The sequence below is a fragment of the Carassius auratus genome, chromosome 21 (assembly GCF_003368295.1).
Source record: "Carassius auratus strain Wakin chromosome 21, ASM336829v1, whole genome shotgun sequence".
Classification (NCBI taxonomy): domain Eukaryota; kingdom Metazoa; phylum Chordata; class Actinopteri; order Cypriniformes; family Cyprinidae; genus Carassius; species Carassius auratus.
Window position 1 is genome coordinate 9,428,454 of NC_039263.1, and position 16,618 is coordinate 9,445,071.

General features: G+C 37.5%; 2 protein-coding genes across 2 annotated transcripts; one reads left to right on the forward strand and one right to left on the reverse strand.

Moving 5' to 3' along the window:
- Window positions 1–9,209: 9,209 nt before the first annotated feature.
- arxb (aristaless related homeobox b) lies at window positions 9,210–13,870 on the reverse strand. The gene is made up of 5 exons (XM_026195761.1): window positions 13,257–13,870; window positions 12,346–12,850; window positions 11,853–11,898; window positions 10,507–10,802; window positions 9,210–10,406 (listed from the first exon to the last, which is right to left on the reverse strand). Exons 1-5 carry the CDS (start codon window positions 13,393–13,395, stop codon window positions 10,166–10,168), a joined length of 1,227 nt encoding a protein of 408 aa, XP_026051546.1. The 5' UTR covers window positions 13,396–13,870; the 3' UTR covers window positions 9,210–10,165.
- Window positions 13,871–14,374: 504 nt separating this feature from the next.
- On the forward strand, window positions 14,375–16,495 carry spag16 (sperm associated antigen 16). The gene has a single exon (XM_026195762.1). The coding sequence runs from the start codon at window positions 14,456–14,458 to the stop codon at window positions 16,298–16,300; it is 1,845 nt and encodes a 614-aa protein (XP_026051547.1). The 5' UTR covers window positions 14,375–14,455; the 3' UTR covers window positions 16,301–16,495.
- Window positions 16,496–16,618: the final 123 nt, after the last annotated feature.

The following is a 16,618-nucleotide window of genomic DNA, read 5'->3' on the forward strand; positions in this document are numbered from 1 at the left end:
CATTGCCATTAAAGTAAAATGACTCAACCCAAGCTTGATACAAAGCCTAATTTTAAATGAAAATTTCAGATGGCACTTAGAGGCTTTTGCATATATATATATAAATATATATATATATATATATATATGCTATATGTCTTGCTACGTGTACTGTGTTAGGCCACCGGAGACTAGTAATTTCCACTTACATATTGTTGCTCTTTTGTTAGTTTTGATTGCTTCTATTGTCCTAATTTTTTAAGTCGTTTTGGATGAAATCGTCTGCTAGAAGACTAATGTAATGTAATCTTAGAATGAATTTCAATTTCTACATGAAGGTTTATGAAACAATATGCTGAAAAGTGGTGTTATTCATTCATGTGTTTTTGTGTGTGTGTGTGTTAGATACTGGAAGTTATTTGTTAACATGTGATGACCTCTACAGCAGAGGGATTTGGACAGGTGGGATTTGTTTGTTCAGAAATAATGGTGCTAATCTAGTGCCTACAAATGGGACACATGAGCCTCTCATGTGCTGTCAGTAGCAATCGTCACATTCGTCCATCCCAAACCACTGATTTTCCAAATTGCTTGTCCTGTGTAGGGTTGCGGGGATGCTGGAGCCAATTCCAGCATCTTAGTCTGTAGATATGGAAGCACCCTGGACAGATGGCCAGTCCCTCACAGAGCACACTTTCAAACTTTTCACTCATACCTACATGCAGTTTTACAGTACACACACGAAATGGCATCGCAAAATAGAGTTTTGAGATTTTTGATGGGTAAGTGCATTGACTTTGTGAATCTCAATGTTTTCTTCTGCCCAAAAACATTGAATTCTACCGAATTAGTCATGCATAGCCAAAATGCTCCAAGTTCACCACTAGAGGTCCCTCTCTTCACAATATTACTGTATGCCTTATTTCAGTGGTTCATTGCATAACATTCACAGAAATAAATTTTTAACACTATACACTTGGATACTTTATTCAGCAAAAAGGTAAAACAGGTTATGTGGAGATCAGTGTATTCTTTGCACAACAGTGAAATAGTAGGTAGTATGCAACTTTGCTTCAAATACGTGATTATCTTTAAAGGGATAGTTCACCCCAAAATATATGAATTTCGTGTGTCTACCTCATATTATTCCATATAGGTACGATTTTCTTTCTTCTATGGAACTTTTTGAACAAAAAAAGTGTGCACAAAAAGAGTCGCACAGGTTTGGAACGATATTCAGGTCAGTAAAAGGGTCAGTTTTGGATGAATTACACCTTTAAATGTGGTAAACCACTGTAACCACTTCTGTTTGACAGTAATGCTAGGAGACAAACATGCAAAGACAGTCCTCCTATCACTCTTCCTAAGATGAATGATTTTTCCCTTGGCATATCCTCTTTTGTTTGACAAGAAGACAAAAGTAATCCTGATAGGGCTGGTAGTATTTGCATAACGACAGTTAGTACGTTTTATGTGAATATTGTCTAAACACAAGACACTCATTAATCAACGTTGGTATTTACTGTAATGAATACCTATTAGTAGTTCTCTGATCTCTACTAGGACTAAAACATATTTACATTAGAATGTGTACATTCCCGAGCTCTATCTATGTATGTTGAGCTCGAACATAAATAAAGATCTTGCACACACGGAGACGTATATTTATCTTTGGTCTAATCAGAGGTTGCCATAGTGCTTAACAAATTACTGCAATCATGCTTACTTTGCCAATTGACCATGAGCACCAGCTGGGCAGCAGTGTTTGGGAAAGGAGGTATAATACCATTTGAATGAAACAATCAGTGGGGAGATTGAAAGTGAGGATGCTAGAATGGATGTGTGGTCTGTCTCTCAAGGAAAAGGATTTCAGTCACAGTGGTTAGATCAGTCTAGCTTGTACATTGTCAACCCACTCAAGTCAGTGATACATAACATAACATGACGTGCATGCTGAAGTTGCGTTTGTTCTCATATAGGGTTGCCACCTTAAGTAAGATAAAATAAAGGACACTTATTTACCCCAAGACATAGTTTAAATAATCAATACTATCAGATACTGGGGACCAGAAACTGTTTGGTTAGCATCTTCTTTTATATGAAAATTTTTTGGCTGAACTATCTAGGTTCCCTCTCGAGCTTTCACGAGACATCACAGATATATTTCTCTGTTATGGGAAATCCTTCCTTTCTAACCTTTCCTGAAGTAATATTGGCTCATGCCAGTCAAATGACTGGCCAATTGATGCGAAGTATGCATCTGCATGCAAAAACAGAAGAGCTCGAGAGGCAGTGTAAAATGCAGTGCATGCGACAATTACGTCAGAATCTTCTCCTTCACTTTGCTGTATAACCTAGAATATGGCTTATAAACTATTATAGCTCACATTTAAGCTTCGCTCATCAGAGAGCGGTGTCCAGATTGCTGCTCCTCTGCAGTGTTCAGGTGAGTATGACGTTTTTCTTCAGATGCCAGATGAGTCCGTCTGCCCTCAATCAGTGGTGGACCTTAGGACTCTGGTGATGAACTCATGCCGACAAAGTGTCTGCATTCCTCTCATCCATCAAACCTGTAGGTTTAAAACCTCTTTTATTTACATGATACCAGCCCAAGTCATCGGTTGCCGTGTGTAGAGGACACTCATTCAGGGCGATATGAGAGCCCCCACTCCAGTGCGGCGACAAGCGCTTCAGTCACTTTGCCACTCACAAGCAGTAAAACGGCCCCTGCCTCAGAGCGGCAGTGAGTCACTTGAAGCCCCTACATGGAAAAGCGCGCAAAAGCGAAGAATCACCTGACACGCCTGCATGGAAAAGCGGGCGAAGGCGAGGAGTCATCTGACACCCAGGCGCGTGTCTTATCAGCCTTTCAGATTTCGCTGATCTATTATGTCAGTTGTTTGTGCGTCTACGAAGTGGTTTTCAACTATGCTGTATAGCTATTCACATTCTGTAGTGACATGCGCAGATTCCAGAGAATTCGTGCTCTGCATTTAACCCATCCAAAGTGCACACACACACACACACGCACTGTGAACACACACCCGGAACAGTGGGCAGCCATTTATGCTGCAGTTCGACGCCTTGCTCAAAGGCACCTAAGTCGTGATATTGCCGGCCCGAGATTTGAACCCACAACCCTAGGGTTAGGAGTCAAACTCTCTAACCACTAGGCCACGACTGCCCCATGTTAGGCCGAGGCACACTTTCCAGCAGCAGACCGTGAGACCAAGGTCTTCATTGGCGCACCTCATATATACACCTCAGTATGAATCTATATTAATCATATGAATCTGCCAGTATAAAGTATAAATAGCATCTAATTATTATTTACACTTAGCCTGTTGCAAAGAACTCATACTTTTACGTGGTAAATATATCACGATTTTCACTTATTATATTTGCTTAGCTTAGTTTACTAGAAATAGGATCTATTGCTAAGAAACTAAGCTAATTATTTCCACTTAGCCACTGTCATATTGTTCTTGCCTTATTGGCAGATAATTTGTCAAAAAAAAAAAAAATGAAATTATTATTATTATCATTTTATATATTGTTTTGCCGAGAGATACCGTGAAAATGAATAGTCTATTAGTTCAGTAACCTACCATTCTGACAGTTTTCATCTGTGATATTATAACAGTGATAAGAATGAAACTTGCATTGAGTCTAAAGTATGCAGATGTATTTTTGGCGGGAGTTGTTGCCATGGTGAATCATGATATTGGCGATCCAAAGATCATGGCTTTTCATAGTAATAGTGGTGCATTTGCTTAACTCAGTCAACCTACTGAGAGTTGATTGAACTTACATAATTCAGCTGTTCCCATCTCTGAAGTAAGTCAACTCTGTGTTCAAGTTTTAACTCAGAGTTGGTTGAACCTCTGTAGTGAATCAGACAAATTAAACTAAAATAATTAGTCGATCAGGACCATGGTTGAAACATGAGCCGAATTCCCCAGAAAGGCAACAGGATGTTGTAAACCAATTCCTAGTGCCACAAGTCAGAAGCAAGATAACCAACCAACAAACCAACTGTTTAACAGAACAGCTTTCAACATTAACAAAATTAGAACAATTATTGACAATTTCAATTCGGAGAAGAGCCGATAAGATAACATATGATAAGATAACATATGATTCATGATACTCTGAGCAAAGACTATATCTAATTGGTCAAGACAACATTTGAGGTGTGGCCAAAAGGCCAGTTTAAATACTCAGGACACCACCAAATTTAGCTTTTAGATTGTTTTTAGCATTTTCTTCTTAGCTTTTGCTATCAGTCATGTCTGCTTTAAGCCTGCTTTTAGCTTTTGCATTTAGTCATGCTTTTAGTCATCACTTTTAGCATTCTTTGAGTGCTGTTCCAGAGTGCTTTGGCCTGCAAGCCTGCTGCTACTTAGCCACGATGAAAAGAAACACCACCTAGTCTCGTCAAACTACTTCTGTTCTTTTACTTTAGTTTCTTTTCTTTTCCGTTTGAGATTTTCATGTTCTGAGTTAAGTTTTGTAACGCCGTCTGACCTCGACTGCCCGTTCAACTTCAACCAGCGCACACAACTGCATCTTCAGCCAACGCCCCACCACGGGCTTCCCAAAACGTCACTTCAACGACTACTGAACTTCCAGCCAATCAGCGACAACTTTACACAGGCAATATACCTTCAGACATTTGTGCTGGTGTATCTAATAGAATTTTAACCTCATTGAGGAACTCATTGTGAGGGTTAATTAAGTAATTGATGGCTGTTCATGTCTATGCAATTTAACATATTGCTGTAAACTTGGGATTCCATATTTCCATTCTCTTAAACTCATCTTTCCCTAACTTTCGATCTTCCTGCAACTTGTGTGAATGTGTGAGTGAGTGCACTTATGTGTTAGATTAGTTTATACGTCTAAGATTAATCTAATAAAGCCTTATTCATATTGGAAAGAGAAGTATCTTGTGTTTTGTGCTTACAAGTTAATGTCTTAAACTGCCGATCTTGTTACTGTGCTAACTGATAGTTTTCACTATACTTTGGACATTAATATCCAGCGTAGATTTGATGTTAAACGGCTCGTTTAGTGAATCGCAGGGCGTCTCAGTGATCAGCCGTGAAACAGTGATTCTGTTCAAATTCCCTTTAAAATCTTAAATGATTCCCTTTGAGCTAAATTGTCCTGTTACCCTTACACCTCCTTATTGAAACGGGCCCCAGGACATTTCGAGACTCTCAAATGTAGGCTAAGTAATTGCGGTTGTTTATCACATACACAGACGGTATGAATTTAGCCATACACACTCAACTTAGTTTTTTAAATGTTTTCATACTGTCCAGTGAGTAAAATCTGTGGCATCCAATGCTGTTTTGGACTTCCTTGACTTTTATGTACGAATAAAAAAGTTGAAAGGTTCTTTTTCCACAGAAGAAGAAAAGTCATCAAGTTTGGAATGATATAAGAGTTTCCTGTCAGAAATGACAACATCAGTGAAATGAAGTCCTATGTTTTGTAGTAATATATTTGCCTCTAAATCAGTTTCCTCAGGATGGTGCCAATATCACAAAAGCTAGCCTTTCTTCACATAGGCTACTCCGAAGATGCATTTTATGCCCTGCATGCAATCCATATTTTACACACCTAAAATGATTGTCAGCAACTAACCAACGAAGGAGTGTTTTTTAAAAATCCTAAATGAGCAATCCAAATTTTTGTCATTTCTATCACTTTCACACTGACAGATAGAAAAAGCCTCTAAAGAGACATATTAACTAACCCTGGCAGAGCATAGAAGCCCTAACCCCGCACACTTCACACACTCAGGTAATCACACTAGAGACGTTTGGAGTGCTGCAGCTGATTGACTTGCTATCACTGATTTTCAAAGGCTAGCAATCACTTTTACAATGACTTCATATCAGAGATATGGTGTAATTTGTTACAATGGAAACTGACACGGAACAAAGCGCGACTGTGGAAGGTGCAGGTAAGAGAGCAAGGGAGAGGGAGAGAAAGAGATTTTTTCTTGTTTGGAGCAAATTGCATAAAGGTGATGAGGTTCTGACCTCTGACCTGAGAAAGAGCCAGCTGAAGCAGCACACAGAGTTAACCCCTAAAATAATTCAGAGACAGGGATCAGAAAATTGTCTTCCGGCTTTAAGAATTGTATTATTCTTAAAATTCCTGAGTCCCCAGCACTGGCCTCACTAGCCTGGTCCATAATCTGAATCTTGATTTCAGTCAGCTGATTACTGATTGGTCCATTTTGTCTGCGTACAAATCAAATTCTTTATTTCAGATGTAGCTATCTATTCATAATCGCCTTGCCATTATGTAAGCATGAGTGTCAACAATATATGGTACGATGAACAATTTAGAATTTGCTTTGCTCCGTTTGCTATGAATAGTTTCAACCCAGCAGGAGTCACATCAGAATTCAAATGACTTTAGACGTACCGCTGAGAGAATGAGCGAGAGCTAGAGAACACAAGTAAATGACCAAATTGCGGAACGATGAAAGTGAGAATGCTGCTTCAGAGTTATCAGAATCTATAACACAGCAATTCGGAGAACCAAGTGCAGTTCTGACCAATCAAAACCAAATGAATACACATAAAAAAAAGGGCACATAGGGAACTGTACAAAAAAGAAAAAGGGGCGACGTGAGCATATTTCAGGTATGTCTAATATAAACAATCATATCAAAAAGTAAACCCCTTAAAACAGAATCCAGAAAGTAATCATTTAAACTTTCTTTAAACTTTATTGGTATTCGTACTCTTAAAATTACAATTTATTAGGAACCCAGCATTCATTTCTCTCATTTAGATCATCACAGAATGAATCAGAATGTTAGAATTTCCTCATGTGCAACTGATGAAAAATAAAGTTTAGTTGCAAACTGATGAACTCCATTTGCGACCTTCTTAAGTGCAGCTGCACAGAACAGGACACTCATGAAGAAACCGCGTACAGAAAAAGCTGTACTCTGTATTGCTCAAAGAACAAAGAACAAGAAAGGGTCCATCCTCTAAGACTTAAGTAAAACTTATGCTATGAGTCAATTTATGTTAATCTTTACAAATCAAACAGTGTGGGAAACAAAGACATTTAACTGAAGCGCACGTTGACGTCTCCACACTGCGTGGTAGATCATTTCACCCCTTTCAAAACATAATGGCCTTCTATTTAGCGATATTCAGGCTCAATTTTCAACAATTAATTACACTGGATTGGCAGCGCGAATATGTCAGTAGCCATGAAAAGGATTTGATTTCAATTATCTCGGCTCAAAGGGGGTATGATTTCCGAATACACTTAAGCAAAATTATAACAGGACTTTGCTCCCCAGAAAATTGGGTGTGTTTAAAGAGTAATTATGTGGTGAATGGACGGGTGTTGAATGGGAGTGAATGCTCCAGGCTCCGTCTGAAAGGCACTCAATTATCCCTGATTGCTCCCCTTCGCAGTGTAGCCAGTGGAGATACCTGGGGAGAAATTTACATGCAGCACTTTCTACTGAGGGAAACAGAAAGGGCTGCAGGGTTAACGATTTTCAAAAGACAACCGTAGGGTCAGTACAGCAGATGTGGTAAAGCGGTAATCGAGGAGAAGTAGGCCTAACAGGTCATTAAGGGGCGGTGGAGAATGAGAAGAAATCGAAAGAAAAAGGAAACAAAAGAAACATCAAAAGTGGTTAAGGTTGCTTAGTTTAAAGATACCATCATGTACATGTTCCATGAGGCACTACTTCATGTGTGAATTCTGAACATTTAAATGAAAGCCTTCAGTCAGATGCTGTCCAATATTTCTTACTCTTTCTTTATAAATTATAGTTTTACTTTCTTCCATTTATTTTTTGTTAAGAAATATACAGTCTCTCATGCCAAGCTAGAGAAAGAATTTTCTAGCAAGGTAGGTTCATTCTGTTTATTTGCTGTTGCAATTCTCTTTCTTTTTGACAGCATAATAGTGGGATTCTCTCATTTGTATATGTATTTAGTAGTTAGTGAACGTGGAAACTGTTTTCATTTAACATTTAAAAATCATGACGGTTGAAATCTACACTGATTCAACCCTTAAACATGGATCCTTCTCAGATTGTGATGATGCATTGCACCAGCTATTAACACTGTTAATCTAACAAAGTATCTTATTTTTTATTTTTTTATATACAAAATAATTATTAAATTACAGAAAACCAGTTAATGTTGATTCGTGAATGTTTCTAATACAATAATGCAATACAATTTCCCTTGTTTGAAAAGTCATAGAAAACCTATGTTGGATTTTTCATTTGTTATTAGATCAGAAATTATATTTTTGTTGTAGTTTTGTTGACTAACTATTTCTGAGAACACCCGTTAATTACCATGTAACCTAAAGTTGGTTTTTCCCCCAGTGCCTGATAATATAAATTATGAATATTATATCATATGTGTCTTCAAACTCCTTTAGGTGCTCATGTAACTTTATGAGCAGCTTGTAAAAAAAAAAAAATATTATTATTATTATTATTATTAAATAATAAAAGAAGAAGAAGAACACCTGCACTTCTATAGTAATACTTGCTATAATCCTGATCCTCAACAAGTTGCATATAACCACAGGTCTCACAATAGCTCTTAAAAATGTTCAGTTCCTTTCTGTAGCTATAGAAAATCTCTTAATCCGTGGTTGGTAATCAGTGGTTTAAATTGACCATTCAGACATTTTAACATGTTAAGCTCTACGTCATTAAGGGTACACTTTTGAATAGTGGACTCTGAATAGCGTTTCAGATCTTAGGAAGGACATTATTCATGGCTTCGATGTTAGGTCAAATATGTTATACATAGCCCCACACTGGTCCAATGACATGCTGTTCTCTGAGTGATCAGATAACAAATCACCGTAAACTCCAAACTAATTGGATGAAGGCTTAGTTTGAAGGAGTTAAACTAGTTTAGACTTAACAAGCCTCTTTTGACAAGGAAAAACGCAAAGCAGGAAGCTGAGGAAAGCGTAAGCCTCTTAATTTGTGTGAATACTGAAAACAAGTATTTGGCATTAATGCCCAGATTACATGGACACCTATGGAGGTGTTAAAGCTCTAAATTTTGCCATTCTTCACGGCAATTCCCCTGGTCTGAAAAAATTACCATTTGTTCCTAGCTGTAAAGTCGTTCCTGACTATATGTCATCATCAAACAAACCTTACTGATCATTTTGTTTATCGTGTGTATCGGGGTTTTCGATGTTCCGTCAATAATTTTTGGAGCAAAATCTGTTTCAGTCACGCTCCCAAAACATTGATTAGTTACATCTGCCAACTAAAGACGCATATTTAGTGCACAAGTTGAAATATATATTTTGTGGTAAAAGAAAGGTTGCTAGAAAATGCTTTTTTATACAAAATCCTTGGTTTTCTTTTGGCTGTAGTTAAGATGATGCAATAAAATAACAAATAAAATAAAAAAAGCACTTTAAAAATCCATATTAAAATGTCAGAAATTACACAATAAGCTATTATCAATTTTGTAACCTGTCCATCGTCCATTTATTTAAAGCATTAAATACATAAGGAATTTTAAGACAACACAAAACATTTCTGTTTTTTTTTTACTTTCACATTATCTTATTTTCCCTGCCTAATTCATCAAGAGAAGCATATGGATATTTTGTTTATTTCCCTGAATGGTGTCTCGTAGGTTTAATAAAATATAATAAACTCATGGTAATGCATGGCAACATAACCTAAACTATTTTAGTACTATCCTGTGAACACAGAAAGTGCAGCCTTATAAAAAATCCTAATATTGCATGATGCAGAATAAATACAAGTCGAGTAAAACATAACTTTTACTGTTACAGAACAAACCTTTAAAAAAGTGTTGGATGTGTAACAGATTAAAAGCAGCTTGTCCTGGTAATTTGTTCATATATATAGCTGTTTGATTATTGTTTTATTCATTTCCTAATGAAAACAGGATGAAATTATCTAAAAAGATCATTCAACAAATGAAAAAAAAACATTCAGCACTCATTAACAACCAACATTAAACAAACAAAAAAAGCTTTAGAATGCTACAGTTCAACTTCCAGAGACTAAAAACTACACGCGTCTATTAATGTATCTATTAATAATCACCTAACTCTCCAGATATCAGTGCTTCCGCTTGACTTTGGTCTTTTGACATCTCTCAAGTGAGAGTAAGTCTTAGCACTCCTCTTTTCCAGTTATTCCAGCAGCAGTGATGTGAGTCAGCTGTGCAGAATGCTCCTTTGCTTTGAGACGCAGTGCTGCTATGCTGGAAGTGCGGAGGTCCACCGTTGGAGAAGAAGGTAAGAGTGATGAAGAGGAGAGAAGGTTGTTGGTGAGGTGGGAGCGTTGAACTGGACCCTCGATGGCAGGAAGGGGTATCCTTTGCAGTGCCATTGGACCTATGCTTGTAAAAAGTCTGATGAGAAATGTAACCAGATATTATAGGCATTATAAAATGTGAAAGGTACAGATAAATAAACTTAACGGTTTGTGTTGAACATGCAGATGAAGCTCACCTTCCAAAAGTGGGGTTAATGAAAGCGGGATGTCTAAACATGGCCGCCCCTAACAGAGCACTGAAGCCAAGAGGGGAGGCAGGGTTTGGGGGAGGCTGAGCCAGTCTTTGGAGTGGAGCAGGCCAAGATGAATCAATAGCTGGATGTGGGTTTGGGACAAAAGGATTCCCACTCAGGTAATGACACAAGGACTGTGCAGCAGGGGGGGTTCCAGGATAGTGTAGACTCAGGGTGTGTGACTGGGCCCCCGCCTTTTCCCTTTTCCTCCATTTTGCTCGTCGATTCTGGAACCAGACCTTGAGAGGAAACAATGCTTTTGTCAATTACAAGTAGTTAGGAGTTTTTTTTTCTTCTCCTTCTTTTTTTCCATTTGATTATCAATATCACTAGTGTCTCCTTAGTGAAGGCTTGTATTAGTCTTTCTTGAATAGAATAATGTTGGCATGACAACAAATATACAAACTTTTTTGAGAGTATCCATAAAGGAGCCCACCCAAAAATGTAAACTCTCACAGCGTTTACAAACCTGTATTATGTTCTGTCTTCTATGGAACACAACAAAATGAACACTACAAAAATATCTTAATTTGTATTCCTGAAGCAGAAACGTCATTCACACAGTTAACCAACCCTGCTCCTGGCAATCGACTGTCCTACAAAGTTTAGCTCCAACCCTAATCAAACACACCTGGCTTTAATTTTTAAGTGAACTGTCCCTTTAAGACGGAAAGTTGTTTACCTATGAAGGTAGTTCATAAAAAAGTGGGTCAAAAATATACACTGTTTAGTGGAAATGTCAAGATTTATTTTTAGGTAATAACGCAATAGTAACTTTCTAGGCCAAAACTGTGTGTAATTTAAAATAAATAAATTCGCGATTGTCCAAAACATCTAAATAAAAGAATGTTTTATATATTCTCGCGCCATTTTCAATGTTTTATATATATATATATATATATATATATATATATATATATATATATATATATATATATATATATATATGATGTAATATCTAACATATAATAGATTTTAAGGTATTTTTCAATACAATGAATGGAAAATAAACCGCTGAACCAAGTTCAAGTAGCCTAAATTGTAGCATCGACAAATGATACAATGGCTGTACGTTTAATACGAATCCTATTTTAGATAGCCAGTCACATTAATTGTTGCTATCTTAAAAACGCATTGCAAAAAAACAAAACAATTGACAACAACAATTGCATAGCTTAAATGTTTTAGACTTAACGGTGGCCTTTAGGACATTAGATTTTTTTTTTCAGTGTTTCTATTCTTGTTGAGATATTGTCCCCAGTCGTGAGATAAATAGGAAAGTGACTTACTTGCACCCGTGCTTCTGTAAGATCAAGTCTCATTGCTAATTCCTCCCTTAAATTAGAGAGAGAGAGAGAGAAACAAAAACAAATTGTAGGTCGAATGTCTTAGCTATCTCATAAAAAAAAAAAACTTTTTTTTTTTTTTTTACTATTGACCATATATTTTACTCAAATCAAAAATATATACATTTATTTAATTGCATTTAGTGAGATTTAGTGAGATTGCATTTAGTGAGCACTATTGAAACTGTTAATGTAGCCTACAGTGATTGCAACGAAAATAGCGACAACTGCTAAAATTGTAGCTATGCCTTTTTTTTCTATTTAAGCATATATAGTTTTCATATGGCTGCTTTTAATATATAGCTACTGAAATTTATGATCGATGTTGTCTTAATGAAGACGTGACGAATTGTGCCTTCCAACCATCAATGAATCACGTTATATATATTTGCTTAATATTAAAGCATCATCTTCTTCAAGTTGGTGTTGCCTTTACCTTGTGAAAACATCTGGATAATGAGTCTTTTGAAAAGCTCTTTCCAGCTCCTCAAGCTGATAGCCGGTAAATGTGGTCCGGTATCTCCTCTGTTTTCGTTTTAACACCCCATCTTCAGCGTCACTTCCCGCTGATAAAGTAGTTTCCTCACTGTTCTTTAAATATCCCTCTGGTTCTCGCAGTTCCTTCAGACCCGGAGACACAGTTGTCTCTCTACAGAGTCTTTCATTGTCGGTTTCTTTCTCCTCTGGTCTAGGCGTGGGACGAGATGTGTCTCTACATGACTGTAAAGAAGCGTGTTCCTGATACAATATAGCACGACTGGTGTTTACGAGCGAGGCCTCTGTAATTTGTAATTTTTCACAAGCGGTGTGTAGCAGTCTTGGACCCCCTGCTTCAGTCTGCTCTGAGTGAATGGAGGAGTCTGTCAGCGGGGCGAAGGGGCGGCGGAGCTTCGGTGGCAGGTGCATGTCTGGTTGAAGGGGCCACAAACTGTTTGGTGTTGCTGTAAGCAAAAATTATTTATCAACAGGATAAATTAAGTTACGGATAGTCTTCTAATTAAACTTAGAGGATTCTTCTAAAAAGACCACGTTTCACAGCATGTCTGTTTTGTATTTAATCACTAGGCTATTTAGACATTTATTACGCTATAGCCTTGTATAACTGCAAATTGTTGTTATTATTAATTATAGATAATAGCATGCAATATTTGTTACATGGACACTGTAATGAACTTTGTCTATTTCAAGACTATTAAAATATTCTAAATTCTAATTTAAGTCAGTAGTAGCTTCAGCTATTAAAAACCATTGGTGAGTTTACAAAAAAAATTAAAAAAATAAATAATAATACAATTCAGTGGACAACATAAGTAAAACAGAATCACAAAATTAAACGAAACGACTAACCTTTAACTTTTGAGGGACTTTTCCTTCCTAGAATACTGTCGATGCAGTACGAGGACCCCAGAGTATTTGATTTACATTTGCAGTTAGTTTGATCTGGATTATTCCCCTCTGTTTCGCTGCTCATATCTCTGGCTTTCATGAAGGCTACATAAACCAGTGATCCATTGGGCGCGCGTCGCCTTGCTCTCGCTGAATGATCTTTGCAAAAGCTCGCGCACGCCAACCTTTGTACTGATGATTCAGCTTCCAAAACTCAGCCTCAGCATCTGATTGGTTCTGCAGTGAAGGGCTCTGCCTCCGAATGTCCGATTCAGTTTAAAGATACTTATCAATTCTAACTTTATACATTTTGCCTAAACATTTCATATTATATTTTATAGCCTATTATAGGTAAAGCCTGAATGCACTGTAAGTCGCTTTGGATAAAAGCGTCTGCTAAATGCATACATTTATTTAATTTAATTTAATATTGATAATTGTTGTCATTATTATATCTAGGCTACTTTTGTAAGTGCATATTAATATATAGACCATATTAAAATATATAATTGCCTGTATTGACTAACCAGTTAAATAACTATTCATTTATCCTCGAACAAAATTACCAAAACATTTCGTGTTTTTATTCCTCACACCTTACACCTAAACTAACGTGCGTGGACATTAAACACAAATAGAAAGAAAGAAAGAAAGAAAGAAAGAAAGAAAGAAAGAAAGAAAGAAAGAAAGAAAGAAAGAAAGAAAGAAAAATAATATTATTTCAAAGACAAAATTCTTTATCAGCATTATTACAGAAATGGATTTATAATAAATGTACATTCCGTTTTTAAAACCAGTTTAATTTGGAATTCACTGCTCCCTGAGCGCCATCTACTGTTTATAATGACCAATATTAACTATTTTAATCATTTGCATGTGAGGTTAAACAATAATCACGAATAATTTCCGTTGTCAAACATGTAAAAGTTTAATTAAAAGTAAGCTTAATTATGTGAACATTTTATTGTTTTTGTAAAACTTTTTTATACATTTTACGATTTAACCCACATAGGTCGATTTTAAATAAAACATATATAAATAAAAAAAAATAGCATGGAATCATTTAGTGTTTAAACGGAAACTGTTCCCATGGTCACGGTATTACGGTCACCATGGAAACAGTACACAACTTTGTAAAGCACAACAAAGCGACGTGAAAAATGGCAGCCAGATACGAAGTAGCAGAAGAATCCGATGACGGTCCATATTACTTAGAGAAGGTTTTAATTCCAGAAGACTCTGAGGATGACTATAAATACGACGAAGTGACTGTCGACGACGAACTCAGCATACCTGAGGGGGAAGAGGACTTGGAAACGGCTGTTAAAGCAGTGCAGGATCAAACTGATGCCACCGAACGCACAGCACAGCCTCAGAGGGTCAGTTCGGCCAAACATTCAGTTCCTAAAATACCTGAGGTGGTGGAAGACTTTGTCCGAAATTATCTGGTAAAAATGGGTATGAAAAGAACATTGGACTGCTTCCAAATCGAGTGGTTTGAGATGATACACAAAGGCTTAATGAAAACAGACCACATGGAACTCGTCCCTGATGTCTATACACGCAACCAGCTTCTGGACAACGAGCTGAAAAACGTGCAGAAAGAGCGGGATAGTTATAAACAGGCTGCATTTGAAGCTGGAGAAACCATAGTAAAACTTCAAAGAGAGAGGGACTTTCATAGGATGCAGCACAAGCGCGTTGTTCAAGAGAAGAATAGGCTTGTTGAGGACATTAAAAAGCTGAAGAAACACTATGGATCCTACGAACCTGCTCTTAGGCAGCTAAACGAGAAGTATCAAACAGCCGTGAGGCAGAAGATGCTGGTTAGTCTAGAAAGAGACAGAGCTCTCAGCCAGGTTCAGAACATAGACAGCTCTCTTCATACTGCACATTCTTCCCCAGGAACCCGGAAATCTGCTAACATGGCAGCGCAAAGAGAAAAACTCCAGAAGAGTCCAGAAAAAGGTGCACACCTGCCATGTGACAACACTGCATCAAATGATGCTATAAAAGACCCCAACAAAAGCACAAGGCATCCTAAAGACTCTGAATTCCCAGCAAGCACTCGAGTCAATCCCTACTTGCCACAAATCAAAGCTCTTTCCTCACTCAACACCAAATCAGCCAACTTCTCTCTCTTCAAGTCTTTTAAAGCGCACACGATGGCAGTGAGCTTCCTCGCTCTCCATCCCCGTAAAATGATAGTAGCCTCCTCAAGTGATGACCAGCTTTGGAGATTATGGGGAATACCAGAGGGAGAGATGATCATGACTGGCGAGGGTCACACTGATTGGCTGTCATCATGTAGTTTCCATCCCAGCGGTGGTTACCTGGGGACCACAAGTGGGGACTCCACAGTTAAAATTTGGGACTTTGCTCAAGGTCGATGTGTGCTTAGTTTAGAGGGACACATTCACACCACCTGGGCTTGTTCCTTCCATTCCTGTGGTGATTTTGTGGCCTCTTGTTCATTGGATAACACGGCTAAAGTGTGGGACTTGAATAGCGAGCGTTGCCGGTGCACTCTGCGTGGACATGTTGACTCGGTGAACAGCATTTCTTTCCTGCCTTTCTCAAACATTCTACTTACCTGCTCGGCAGACAAGACCCTCTCTCTTTGGGATGCCCGTGCTGGACTGTGTGCCCAGACTTTCTATGGACACAAGCATTCATGCAACTATGCCACCTTCAATGCCACAGGTGACACTATTGCTTCGTGCGACTCTTTTGGGGTGCTCAAATTATGGGATGTGAGGAATGTCTCAGCAATGGTGACCATGGACACTGGGCCTCATCCCAGCAATCAAGTGGCCTTCAATCCAAATGGAAGAATTCTAGCGGTGGCGAGTAATGATGGCACTGTTAAAATTGTAGAAGTGGCATCTTTACATACGTCAAGTCTCATAGCTCATGAAGATGCTGTTCAGAGTGTCATTTTTGACCATAAAGGGGAATACCTTCTGTCTGCAGGCTCTGATGGTGCAATTCATGTCTGGTCATAACAATGTATATTTGCAATGCTTGAGAAATATAAAGACATTCTGAAATCCTCTGTAATTAATGAATATAACTATACATTTATTTGTCTGTTTAAAAAATTATGTTTTCAGTACACAAACCTCTAAATTCTGGAAGAATTTTATCATAAGATTTAAATAACTAAATTAAACAACTCTTAAGAAGCAATGCATGCTACCCCCCCCCCCAATATATATATATATATATATATATATATATATATATATATATATATATATATATATATATATGTATATATGTATATATATATATATATATATATATATGTATATATGTATATA

Coding starts and splice junctions, on each gene's coding strand:
- arxb (XM_026195761.1), bottom strand. CDS start 13,395: ATGAAAGCCAGAGATATGAGCAGCGAAACAGAGGGGAATAATCCAGAT. Junction 12,851..13,256: donor AAGTCCCTCAAAAGTTAAAG/GTTAGTCGTTTC, acceptor TTTTGCTTACAG/CAACACCAAACAGTTTGTGG. Junction 11,899..12,345: donor TATCCAGATGTTTTCACAAG/GTAAAGGCAACA, acceptor CTCTAATTTAAG/GGAGGAATTAGCAATGAGAC.
- spag16 (XM_026195762.1), top strand. CDS start 14,456: ATGGCAGCCAGATACGAAGTAGCAGAAGAATCCGATGACGGTCCATAT.